This window comes from Hyperolius riggenbachi, chromosome 3 (genome assembly GCF_040937935.1).
Source record: "Hyperolius riggenbachi isolate aHypRig1 chromosome 3, aHypRig1.pri, whole genome shotgun sequence".
In the NCBI taxonomy this organism is placed as follows: domain Eukaryota; kingdom Metazoa; phylum Chordata; class Amphibia; order Anura; family Hyperoliidae; genus Hyperolius; species Hyperolius riggenbachi.
In genome coordinates, this window is record NC_090648.1 from 360,807,449 (window position 1) to 360,820,295 (window position 12,847).

At 44.8% G+C, this 12,847-nt stretch overlaps 1 protein-coding gene across 1 annotated transcript in view; it reads left to right on the forward strand.

The window, feature by feature from the left end:
* Positions 1–12,847, forward strand: part of FBXO38 (F-box protein 38) — a 106,390-nt gene that overhangs the window by 35,616 nt on the left and 57,927 nt on the right. The window contains exons 6-10 of the mRNA XM_068277117.1: positions 203–340; positions 6,497–6,634; positions 9,451–9,544; positions 10,380–10,510; positions 11,697–11,867. Coding sequence (XP_068133218.1) covers positions 203–340; positions 6,497–6,634; positions 9,451–9,544; positions 10,380–10,510; positions 11,697–11,867 — 672 coding nt within the window. The remainder of the gene's footprint in view (positions 1–202; positions 341–6,496; positions 6,635–9,450; positions 9,545–10,379; positions 10,511–11,696; positions 11,868–12,847) is intronic.

Below are 12,847 nucleotides of genomic sequence, written 5' to 3' on the forward strand. Positions count from 1 at the left end.
AAGATGGCCACTGGCTAGAAAAGGATTTTCTGCTTTTCCTTTGTAAAATTCACAGGAATCATTACGTGGATAGCACAATACATCTGTTATGTAAGTAGAGGTAGTATTTATCAACTTATATATGTGTTTTTTATTTCTAGGTTAGCATGGGTGTCGCTTGTTCTTTAATGATTTATTTATTTTATATTTTTTTTATGAAAAGGGGTAAACGTTCCAGAAATTCCTTGCATCCCAATGTTGCGTCATTTGTATTTGAAATGGGTGCGTCTGAATAAGCCTCAGCCTTTCAAGGACTTCCTGTGCATCAGTTTGCGAACCTTTGTAATGCGCAATTGTGCTGGTAAGGAAAAGTTTGTTGTATTTATACATGATTGAGACATTTTAGGTGCACACTATTATTATTATTATTATTATTATTAAGCACCAACATATTACGCAGCGCTGGACAATAAATATATAGAATGATACCAGACATAACAAGGTTATACAACATAGAACAAAGTTATACAAGGCAAATTGTACAAAATACATGATCATGTGATATGGGCTGCTGGTTAGGTAGGCCCAGTAATGCAAGTAAGGCTGTCATAGGAGCACACAATCCTGTAGATCACACTAGGGAAGGGAGGACCCTGCCAGAGGCTTATAATCTAAAGGTGAGGGGTGGAAACACCAGGTGTAAAATATTCAGAAAAGAAAGTTATTGTGTGGTAGAGGGTGGGTAGGCCATCTTAAAGAGGAGGGTTTTGAGGGCTTGCTTGAATGTGTTGAAGGAGGGAGCAAGTCTGATTGGCGGTGGAAGGGCGTTCCAGAGGGTGGTGGCGGCTCTTGAGAAATCCTGCAGGCGGGCATGGGAGTGTGAAATGCGTGGGGAAGTTAGGCGAAGGTCATTGGAGGATCGGAGGGGACGACCTGGTGTATACCTGTGAACAAGTTCTGAGATGTAGGTAGGGCAGGTTTTGTGCTCAGATTTATAGGCCAGGCATACAATCTTGAAACTTATCCTGAAACAGATAGGGAGCCAGTGCAGGGATTTACAGAGGGGAGATCTGGATGCGGTGCGAAGAATGGATGAGTTTTGCAGCCGCGTTCACACTGATTGAATGGGGGGGGGGGCAATGCGTTTCAAGGGGAGGCCAGAAAGGAGGGAGTTACAGTAATCAAGGCGGGAGATGAGGGCATGGATGAGCAGTTTGTTCGTGTCCGGGCTTAAGAAGGGGTAAATCTTGGAGATATTACAGAGGTGGAAATTGCGGGCTCTGGTGATTTGGATGTGGGGAATGAAGAAGAGGCCAAACAGCGGGCCTGGGCGGTAGGGTGAATGGTTGTGTTGATTGTGAGGTGGAAAGCTGGGAGGGGTGCAGCAGCATGGGGTGGAAAGATCAGGAGCTCAGTTTTGTCTAGGTTAAGCTTTAGGAACCAGCTGATATCCAGGAGGAAATTGTTGAGAGACATGAGGAGACCTTGTTTATGGTGATGGATGAGATATCGGGGGTATGGAGGTAAATCTGAATGTCATCGGCATAAAGGTGGTATTTGAAGCCCAGGGAGGAGATAAGTTTGCCAATTGAGGAAGTGTATATGTAGAACAGAAGAGGACTCAGAACAGAGCCCTAGGGGGCCCTGACTGAGAGGGGGAAGGCGTTGAGGAGGAGTCATTGAAGGAAGTTGTGAAGGAGCGATTGGATAGGTAGGAGGAGATCCAGGCCAAGGCAAGACCATGGATGCCCATGGACTGTAGTGATTTGGAAGATGGCAAGAGCAAAAGAGGTGAGGGGTGGATGAGACAGGGAAGCAGCTGGGTGGGAAGGCAAGGGGACCACCTGAGAGGCATTGGGAAGGGAGGGATGGAGGAGGGAAATTTCATTGCGTATTGTTGCAATTTTAGTGGTGAAGTGGTTGGCAAAGTCGTTGACTCAGAGGGAGGAGCTGGGAGGGGAAGAAGTGGGGTTGAGAAGGGAATTAAAGGTAGTAAAAAGTAATTGAGGGTTTGAAGCTTTGGTTCCAATCAGTGTTGCAAAGTACCTTTTTGTTTAGCTTCAGAGAGGGCAGTGTGGAAGAGTAGTAGTTTGGCCTTGTAATCTAGGAAATCCGAATTGAGACGTGATTTCCTCCATTTCCGTTCAGCTGCTTGAGTTACTTTCCTGAGGTTACGTGTGTGGGTGTTGTGTCAAGGTTGGGGGGCTTATTGGGGCGGAAGATTGAAGGGACAGCTTAATTTAAAGCAGATGAGAGGGCAAGGTTATATTGTGCAGGGCGAGAAGGGGACTTGCAAGGACATTTGGGCTGAAATTACGTAGGTCTCTCTGCCATCGACCAGGCTGAGGGGTGGGGAGAGAAGTGGTTGATGGGTAAATGGTGAAGGTGAGGAGGTGATGGTCAGAGATTGGGAAAGGTGCGATGTCCAGGTTGCTGAGGGAGGTGGACGTTGAGAATATGAGGTCAAGAATATGACCAGCGCGGTGGGTGGGGGAATTTGTGTGTTGAGAGAGGCCAAGGGAGTGAGGGAGAGTAGCTGTTTGGCAGCAAGGGAGTTATCATTGATTAGGTACGTTGAAATCCCCGAGGTATGATTGTGGGGAGGTCAGATGACAGGATGTGGGGGAGCCAGGAGGCCAGGTTATCAAGGAAGAGTGAAGTTGGAGTAGATGGGGGGGGTCGATATAGGACCGCAATTATGGCTGGGAGGGAATGGTACAGGCAGATTGCATGGATCTCAAAGGATGAGAAGTGCAGGGAAAAGGGGGGGGGGGGGGGTGATAGGACCTGGAAGGTGCAAGATGCGGAAAGAAGCAGACCCACCCCTCCTTCAGTCCTGTTGTAATGTTGGGGTGTGTGACTGAGCTGCAGTCCCCCATAGGAGAGAGCAGCAGCTGCGGTACAGTAAGAGGGGTGAGCCATGTCTCTGTGAGGGAAAGGAAGGTGAGGGATTTGGAGAGGAAGAGCTCATGGATGGATGTGAGCTTGTTGCGGACAGATCTGGCATTCCAGAGACCACAAAACAGAGGGAGAGAGTGCCTGGGGGTTGCATGGATGGGAATGAGATTACGGTGTGGTCTGCGGATGCAAGAGGAGTGTGGTGTGGCTGGGAGTTTAGGCACCAGTGGGGGTCTGTGGATTAGACTCTATACCATAGACCCCCCCCCACTGGACCCTAAACTCCAAGCCACACCACACTCCTCTTGCATCCGCAGACTACACCATAATCTCATTCCCATCCAGGCACTGTCTCCCTCTGTTTTGTGGTCTCTGGAATGCCAGATCTGTCTGCAACAAGCTCACATCCATCCATGAGCTCTTCCTCCCCACAATTCCCCCACCATTTTCCTCCTAACCCTTTGCCCCACCCACCACTACCACATGCTATTCCTCCACCTGCTTCTCCAGCTTGTCCCCTACTTTCTCCCTCCACCCTCTAATGATTAGAGGGTGGAGGGAGAAAGTAGGGGGACAAGCTGGAGAAGCAGGTGGAGGAATAGCATGTGGTAGTGCTAGTGGGGAGGGGGGTCAAAGGGTTGGGAGGAAAATGGTGGGGGAAGTGTGGGTGAGCCAGGGAAAGGGCATGGGGGGAAGGAGTACATTATGTTGTATGGTGATGAAGCGGGCAGTGGTTTGGACTGAGGTAGATGTGCAGAGAATGGTGGAAGGGGCATGGAGTAGGAGAGAGGAAGAAAGATGTGTGCAAGGCTTAGATGGTGATCAGAAATGCAGATGAGGCTAAAAGTTTTTAAGGGAATTACCTTGGTGTAATGCTGAATTCTGGTTAATTTCCACCCTTTGAAAACGAGCCTTAGAAGGATGAACCGAAGTTTGGCTGAACTGATACACAGCATCAGAGCAAATGAGTAATCAGGATGGCCTGGCAGACCATTTACAATTAAGCAGCGGGGCGGTCGCTAGAGTCTCCTGCAAGTCAAACAAACTTGTAGGTGTTACAACTTTGTTTGAAATTAGACAGTGAATACGGTAGTGAATACAGTACAGGAGAAAAGCCGGGAAAGATCAACCACTTGAGGACCGCAGTGTTAAACACCTCTAAAGACCAGCCTGCTTTTTCCCTAACTGGCCACTGCAGCTTTAAGGCCAAGCTGCTGGACCGCACAACACAGCACACGAATGATTCCCCCCCCCCCCCCCCCCTTTCCCCCATCCACAGAGCTCTCTGTTGGTGGGGTCTGATAGCTCCACATTTGTGTGTGTATGTGTGTGTGTATATGTGTATGTGTGTGTGTGTATATGTGTATGTGTGTGTGTGTGTGTGTGTGTGTGTGTGTGTGTGTGTGTGTGTGTGTGTGTGTGTATATAGATATAGATATAGATATAGATATAGATATGTATGTGTGTGTGTATATATGTATGTGTGTGTATATATGTATATTTTAATTTTTTTTTTTTTTTTTTTTTTTTTATAAAAATAGCCTTTTTTTTCCCATTACTTTTCCCCTGCTCGCTCCCTCCCTCCCACCGCCAGCCAATCAGAGTGGTCAGCTGTTATAGGCTTCATCCTATGACAGCTGATCACTGTTTAGCCTATGGAGGGGACAGCCGATCGCAGCGCTGTACAAGTAAATAGACGGCAATAACGCCGTCCAACAGTCTCTCGATTGCCGCTCGGAGACTGAAGGCGGGGCGGAGCTCCCCCCCCCCCCCCGAGAAGAAGAAGCACAGCCGGCGCGCGATCTCCTTCAATAGCCGACTCCAGGACCTGATGCCAATTGACGTTAGGCGGTCCTGGGGCTGCCGCCGCGTCCACGCCCATTGGCGAGGGGCGTTCTTTTGGTAGTTAAACTTCTGCCACATGCTAGAATAATAGTCACTGAATTAAAGAGCTTTGAACATATTGTACCCACAGTCAGTGGCGTTGCTAAGGAGTTATAGGCCCCTATACAAGTTTTACAATGGGGCCCCCCAAGCACTCTATACATGGTAATTATTCCAGTGCACCAAAACCTGCCAATGGCAGCTACAGTGTCTGAGGTGCAAGAAGGGGACAGGGAACAGTTTGTTAATAATTACCGCTATTCAAAGTATCTATAGAAGTGATTATTATGAGCACAGGTCTAATAGAGAGCTAATACTGTAGTTGAGGGAAGGCTCTTCTGGGCCTCTCTGGCACAAGGGCCCCCAATGCGGTCGCTACCTCTGCTACCCCTATACCCCTGCCCACAGTATAACTAGAAATCACAGAAATACTATCTAGTTAAACTTCGCCCACTGTTTAACATTTTCCCTTGTGGGTTGCTGTATCAAATTTAGGCTAACATCATCTTGAAGATTGCAAACGCGTATTTTTTCTGTTTGCGATTCTGGGAGCCTGTATAGTAGTTTTCCCAGCATGTGACATGTTCCTACCAAATCAGTTGCCTCTACCAAATGGTACTGGGGGAGAGGCTTCATCTTGAAAGCAGTTGAATGTTTATAATAAAAAAAAATAACTAACATAAAAAAATTTGAAAATGAAATGTTTATTGTCCAAGGCAGGATCATTTTCAGTTTGAGTCAGCTTTAAATAGAGTCTGAAGCGAGTTAAAAACTCGCTATTTAGCTTAATCATCATGGGCATGCTCGCCCCAGCTAAAACGCAGCTATCCCGCGGCTGAACAGGGTGCTTTACCCCCCCCCAAATTCCCTCCGTGCTCACCGGGGATCGCTTCCTGTTAAGGCAGGGCTAATGGCCGCAGTCCTTCCTCCATGTGCCTCTATCAGCGCATATCTCCGCCCACCTCTGTCTTCCTTCACTGAGAGGGGCGGGGGAGAGGCGGAGATCCGCCGCTGATAGACGCGCATGGAGGCAGGGCTGCAGCCGTTAGCCCTGCCTCCATGAGCAGCAAAATCTATGACCAAGTTGGTCGTGGATTTTGCAGGGGGGGATTTTGGGGGTAAAGACCCCTCGTTCAGCCGCGGGATAGCGGCGTTTTAGCTGGGGCAAGCATGCCTATGATGATTATAAGCTAAAAAACGAGTTTTTAACTCGCTTCAGAGTCTCTTTAAGGGGGGGGAAGTGTTTCACTTACCTGGGGCTTCTACCAGCCCCATGCAGCCATCCTGTGCCCTTGTAGTCACTCATTGCTGCTCCAGTCCCCCGCCGCCAGCTAGTTTCGTTTTTGCCAACCTCTGAGTCGGCAGGCCGCATTGTGCACATTTTTACGCATTCCCGCTAGTGCAGGAACGTTAACACATACATTTTTTTCGCGTTTAGAATGCTAACGCTAAAATTTGCGTTACACCGCTGCCGCCAAAAAATGTATGTTAATGTTCCTGCACTAGCAGGAATGCGTAAAAATGTACGCAATGCAGCCTGTCGACCCCGAGGTCGGCAAAAACGAAACCCTAGCTGGCGGCGGGGGACTGGAGCTGCAGTGAGTGACTACGAGGGCACAGGATGGCTGCAGGGGGCTGGTAGAAGCCCCAGGTAAGTGAAACACTTTTTTTTGGGGGGGGGGGGGGTGCGCTTGAATTCCATAAAGTTCTGAATATTCCATTTCTTTGTTTTAAGGCCCTACAAACTCTTTAAAGTATGTGCCTCTGGTGACTGGCTTGGCCTCTGCTCGCAACCTGGAACACTTGGAGCTGGTTCGTGTTCCCTTTCTTGGGGGCCTTATCCAACATGTGGTGGAGGATAGCTGGCGCTCAGGTATGTGGAAATACTAACTGTTAGTGAAAGTTTTTTTTTCTCTCCCAAATTTTAACAATGTGTGGTTTAAAGAACTAATTCCCCTGCGGACAATAATTAAAAATACGCTTGTGCGCCACCAACATATTTTAAACCGCCTGTGTCTCTATAGAGTTATAACTTCCGTTCCGAGACGCACGGAAGCGTAGGTATGTGCACCCAGAAGTGCACTTCCAGCGCAGCGTACTGCAGTGTGTGTAGTATGAACCAGGGCTGTGGAGTCGGTACAATAACCTTCCAACTCAGACTCCTCAGTTTATGAAAACTCCGACTACAGGTACTCAAAATGGCTCTGACTCCTTGACTCTGACTCCTTAGTCTAACACTTACCAGGGCTGTGGATTTTGTACAAACATCATCCGACTCCTCAGTTTATGATGTCTCCAACTACCCAAAATTGCTGTGACTCCAACTCCACAGCCCTGGTATGAACTACCCCATAGACTTACATTAGGCTGCGGTACAGCTCCAGTGTGAAAAGGCCTTCAGGCTACAGAGGAGAGGGAAGTGGGCTCATATACCAAGTGATCAGACATCTTTTATCGCTAGGAGCAGATCTCACGAACATTTATATCTCTATGCATTGAATTGTTTTAAAAGAAGACCTGGTTTGAGATAAACATATAAGGTACCCAAACACTTATAGATTGCTGCCAGATGTGGCAAAAGTATTAATTCCTCTCTGATTGGAATTGATTCAGCGAGCAACTGATTGCAACCACACACAGCACATATACGTTTTCAATAAATTCCAGCAGGGAATCTTAAGAAAATTGATTGAACTACAACGTTGCACTCTTGAATGCAGTGTAACGCTATGGGCCCCTGATCAACCACCACTTCTGTCCTACCCCAATCCACCTACATCTTGTCATACGATCCGATTGATTTTGATTTAGGGCACTTTTCCACTAGCAGTCGCTAGCGTTCTCGCTGAACGCTAGCGATTGCGATTCAGCAAAAGGAAAAATATTCCCGACGTTTGCGATTGCGATTTTGCTATACTATCGCGGCAAAAATCGTTCTGTATCGCGATTTAAGTAAACGAATCGCGGTAGTGGAAATTACCTACCGCGATTCCTAGGTTTAAAAAGCAAACCGTAGCGATTTTAAAATCACTAGCGGTTTGCGATTAAGCAATCGCAAACGCTGTAGTGGAAAAGGTCCCTTAAAATGCGCTTTGGGTCCTGCTGGAGAAAAGCGCTTTACAAATGTTTTGTTGTTGATGTAAAATTGATTAAAAGTAACAATCTATTTTGCCAGGAAAATCGATAAGTGTATGGGCACCTTCAGACTTAATCATCTTTGTGCATAATTAACACAAGGAAAGCACAGAATTAAATGACATCTGTAGTGAGAGGTATATGGAGGCTGTCATATTTATTTACTTTTTAAAAGTGAACCTGAACACTTTAACAGGACAAAAGGAAAACCTTGAAAAATGCACCCTGTATGTAGTTAGAGAGTTTTGCCTGTTTAACCATCTTAGCGGTATGGACGAGCTCAGCTCGTCCATCACCGCCAGAGGCTGCAGCACACGCAGCCGGCGAAAGAGGGTCCCTCCAGCCGCCCGAGCCCTGCGCAGCCGGAACAAATAGTTCCGGCCAGCGCTAAGGGCTGGATCGGAGGCGGCTGACGTCAGGACGTCGGCTGACGTCCATGACGTCACTCCGCTAGTCGCCATGGCGACGAGGAAAGCCAAACAAGGAAGGCTGCTCATTGCAGCCTTCCTTGTTACTTCTGATTGCCGGAGGCAATCAGAAGAATGCGTCGGGAGCGCCCTCTAGTGGGCTTTCATGCAGCCAACTGAAATCGTTTTTGTTTTTTTTAATAAAAAAAAAAAACCCTCCCGCAGCCGCCCTGGCGATCTTAATAGAACGCCAGGGTGGTTAATTCCCCCTCATTTGTGTCTAAAGCAATTGTCCTTTAAGTGTTAAGTAATTTCCCCTTGTGTAGGTTGATATGGCCACTTAGTACACAATTCCAGGATCAACCCATGCAGCTTATGAAAACTTAACTCATGTTGTCAACCATCAACAATGTAAAAAGCTACTTTGAAAATTAGATTTTCGCTTAAAATTCACTTTTTTTTTTTTTTTTTTTTAAGTTGAGTTATTATGGGGACCAGGGGAAATAAACAGGAACAGACAACACAGAGGTTGCTGATTAAGCATGAACATACCTTTGTGCTCACCTTAGGTAGCTTTGCCACGGGTCAGGAGGTTTAAATATAAAATTAAACTGTAAAATATCAAAAAAGGAGGAAAAAAATAGCAGGAAGAGGATAGATACTAATCAGTTTATTTTCACCTTTGTATTCCCTTTTAAGATCACCCTAATAACTATTTTAGAAGACCTTTGGTGTTTCATCCAGAGTTGTAATAATGACTTGTATAAAGACTAAAGGCTTGATTCACTAAGACAAATAGCATGCCTTATCAGAGTTGACATGCCTTATCAGAATTAGCATGCCTTATCAGAGTAGCATAACGAGCGCTACAACCCTATTGGCCCAATAGGCTGCTTGTCAAGTGACAGGCAGCCTATTGGGCCATTCACAGTGCTGGGATAATGTCCTTTAAAGTGATTGTACCCACAGGGGCCTAGGGGCAGGACAAGTGGAGCTCTCTCGTCATTGCCAATTAGCAGGCATAAGTTTGTAGCGCTAGCTATGCAATTCTGATAAGGCATGCTATTTGTGAAGGGAATCAAGCCCTAAAGGTGCTGCATGTTACATAACATAAGGTAACCTCTAGTTTCCTGCAATTTAAATTTAGGTGGATTTCGGAATTTGCACACAATTGTTTTGGGAGCTTGCAAAAATGCCCTGGAAGTGGACCTTGGCTACCTCATAATAACAGCAGCAAGAAGGTGAGTTAGTTTCGGTGCTTGATATAGAATGTTTGTTTTCCGTCACATCACACTGCACTAGACTGGTCTTTGCTTTTCCCCTGACCAAACTCCATCCTCCTCATAAGTATAAGGCGTTTCTGCTGCCATAGCCCTATTTAACTGTTAGCCGGCATCTGCCACATGGCAGAGGCAGAAGTATGGTCTAATGGGCAGCCAGGGGTTTCTAACTCCAGCTGGATTTTAATACTAGAAAGTCCTTATGTAATAGGACCAGTATGGGCTTTCTGCATCTTTTTAAAGTCTAATAGAGAAGGTGGTAAGCCGGCATAGAATGCAACAGGTTTAAGAAAGAAAATAGAATAGATGGCTGTAAAATATTCTTTGGTACCACCTCAATCTGTTAATGACACCTGCTGTTAAAATTAACATCCTTTTCGCAGCCTCATTTCTGTCAGGACATAGATTTCAATAGCCCAGCTCTACATGTTCCCACAAGGAATGTGCTTTTGTCACAACTTGTCTGTCTGATGGATAACTGAGCTGCATGCTCTGGTCAGGAGCCAACTTGATTGGCTCGATCCTGTGATCACTTTGAGCCAATTACACAGTAAAAAAAAAAAAGTCTCTAGGCCTTAAGGGCCCAGTGCAGTGTGTCCTAAAGTGGATGAGCACTAGTAGTAAATTTGGCAGTTATTTATACAGGTAAGTTCTTGTATAAGTTTTTTTTTTTTTTTTTTTTTTCCCATGAAAGCTTTACCAACCTTATTGCTTTTGTTGTAATGACCAATTTTAAACTGATTCCATCCTTTCTGTCCACTTGTTCCTGAGTAATGTTATCTGCATTTGCTTCCAGATTACATGAAGTCCGAATTCAGCCCTCTCTGACCAAGGATGGTGTATTCTCTGCACTGAAGATGGCTGAGCTGGAGTTCCCACAATTTGAGACCTTACACCTGGGATACGTAGATGAGTTTCTGCTGCAGTGTAAGTCAAATTGGGCAGTTAAGCGATTTTCAAATGTTTCCATTTTATATCACGTTTGTGTAAATCCCTTACTAAAAGCCTTGTTACTGTGACTCATCATCACATTCTCAAGTGTAAAGCACATACTTTGAGTAGAGCATGTGTATAAGCACGCTCCAAGTATATGCCCATACAGATGACTGTTCTGAGCATGTAACACCAAAGCTTCCTTTCCTGCTACCTCCGTCAGATACGCAACATGGGCAAAGTCAATTCTGTTCACCACAACTTTCTTTGTCTTAGCTAATGCAGAGTAGAGCACCTGGTTTTATGGCACAGACCTGAGCAGTATAGCTAAGTAACTGGCGTACACAAAAAAATTCTTCAGCTGCTGCTATTTTGTGCAACCGATTTTTTTTTTTTATTATTATTTATGACACATGATTTGAAAAGTCAAATAACACTTTTGTCTGAACTTTTTTTTTTTGTTATATTACTTTCTGGCACAGCAGAACAATATATTCCTCCCCCCCCCCCCCCCCCCCAATCATTTATTGCCCATATAGTTATCCTCCTGTAGTGCACGTATACAAATCCTGTTTAGCAGTGTGAAAAAGAGCAGTCTGCTGCTCAGAATAAGTGCTGCTGTCACCTCTGTCATCCAGCTAAGATCTATGCCTTGCTGTGTAAACCAGCTCATCTTCTGCTGCCTATACATAAAAAATGATCAACCTCCTGAATAACAAGGAGAGCGGAGTGTAGCACAGACTCCTAATAATTCAGTTTATTAACTATTGCAGGCTGTAATTATGTTAGTGTAGCTAATCTCCTGGAACAGGAGAAATTAAGACTGATTCTGCTTTATTACATTATATAGTTTCTCCTTTCCTTTATTTTGAATCAAGCACAGTTATATATATATATATATATATATGTATGTATGTATGTATGTATGTATGTATGTATGTATGTATGTATGTATGTATGTATGTATGTATGTATGTATGTATGTATGTATGTATGTATGTATGTATGTATGTATGTATGTATGTATATATATATATATATATATATATATATATATATATATATATATATGTGTATGTATGTATGTATGTGTATGTATGTATATATGTATATATGTGTGTGTGTGTGTGTGTGTGTGTGTGTGTATATATATTTTATTTATTTATTTTGATGTTTTCAGGTAAGATGACTAATGCCGATCTGATGAAGTATGGGCTGGCAGATGTGGCAGAAAACCCTGGTATCATCACAGACATTGGAATGAAAGCTGTAAATGAAGTATTTTCTTGCATCAAGTACTTGGTTATCTACAACTGTCCTCACCTTCATAATCCAAAAAACTGGATCACAGGTATATGAGCCATTAAACAATTGATGCATGTAGTGGTAGTTTGTTTGTTTCTGATATCAGACTGGAAAAATAGCCTTTTTCAAGTTATTGGACTATTTTGACTACAGGACCAAGCAATTTAATTAAAATGTTAAAATAAATTCATACTGGTGTGCTTTTAGTAATATTTAAAATGGTAGTAATCCGCATCATCCTAATAATGAAATATAATTCATTACCACATCCTAAAACATGAGCTTTGTCTCGACTTACTTATGAAGTGCAGTGCCAGTCCAAAATGTATGGAAGTCAAAAAATGAATAACTTGCAGTCTCTTGTTATATGAGAGAAAATGTGTATCATTCATTAATCTAAAGCAGCGCTGTCCAACTTCATTGGAATGGAGGGCCAAGTTTTTTTCACACTACATGGTGGGGGGCCGTCTTCAATAAAAGGGGTTCCAGTAGCCCCCTTTCCCAGTATACTTAACAAGGTGTGCCCACAGTATATTAATAAGCCCCTCTCCCTGTATAGGTAATCAGGTGTGCCCCCAGTAATGGGGCCCCCTCCCCTTTAGTATAGGTAGCAGGTGTGCCTCTAGTACTAAGTAGACTCCTCCGCCACTATAGGTAGGCAAGTGGCCACCTTGCCTGATAGAAGTAGCAGATGTGCTTCTGTCTTACTGCTGTAGCCATGCAGATGGGAAGTGGTTGTGTGGCTGAAGGGAGATCAGTGGCAGAAGCTGAATGCTGGTGATTAACCTTATGTACTCTCTGTTTGCAACTCTGTGTAGGGAGAGAGGGAGGGAAGAGGACACAGCAGCTGTGCAGGGCTGGATTAAAAACTTAAATGGGCAGGGTATGGCCCCACGCTGTACTTTGCCCATGACTGGGCTAAGGTGACTTTTTAAGCTCTATGTGATTCTGTGAGTGAGGCGTGGACACAGCTGTTCTCAGTATAATCCACTTACCAAAGCACAGAGGTGTAAAGCCCCATCTACA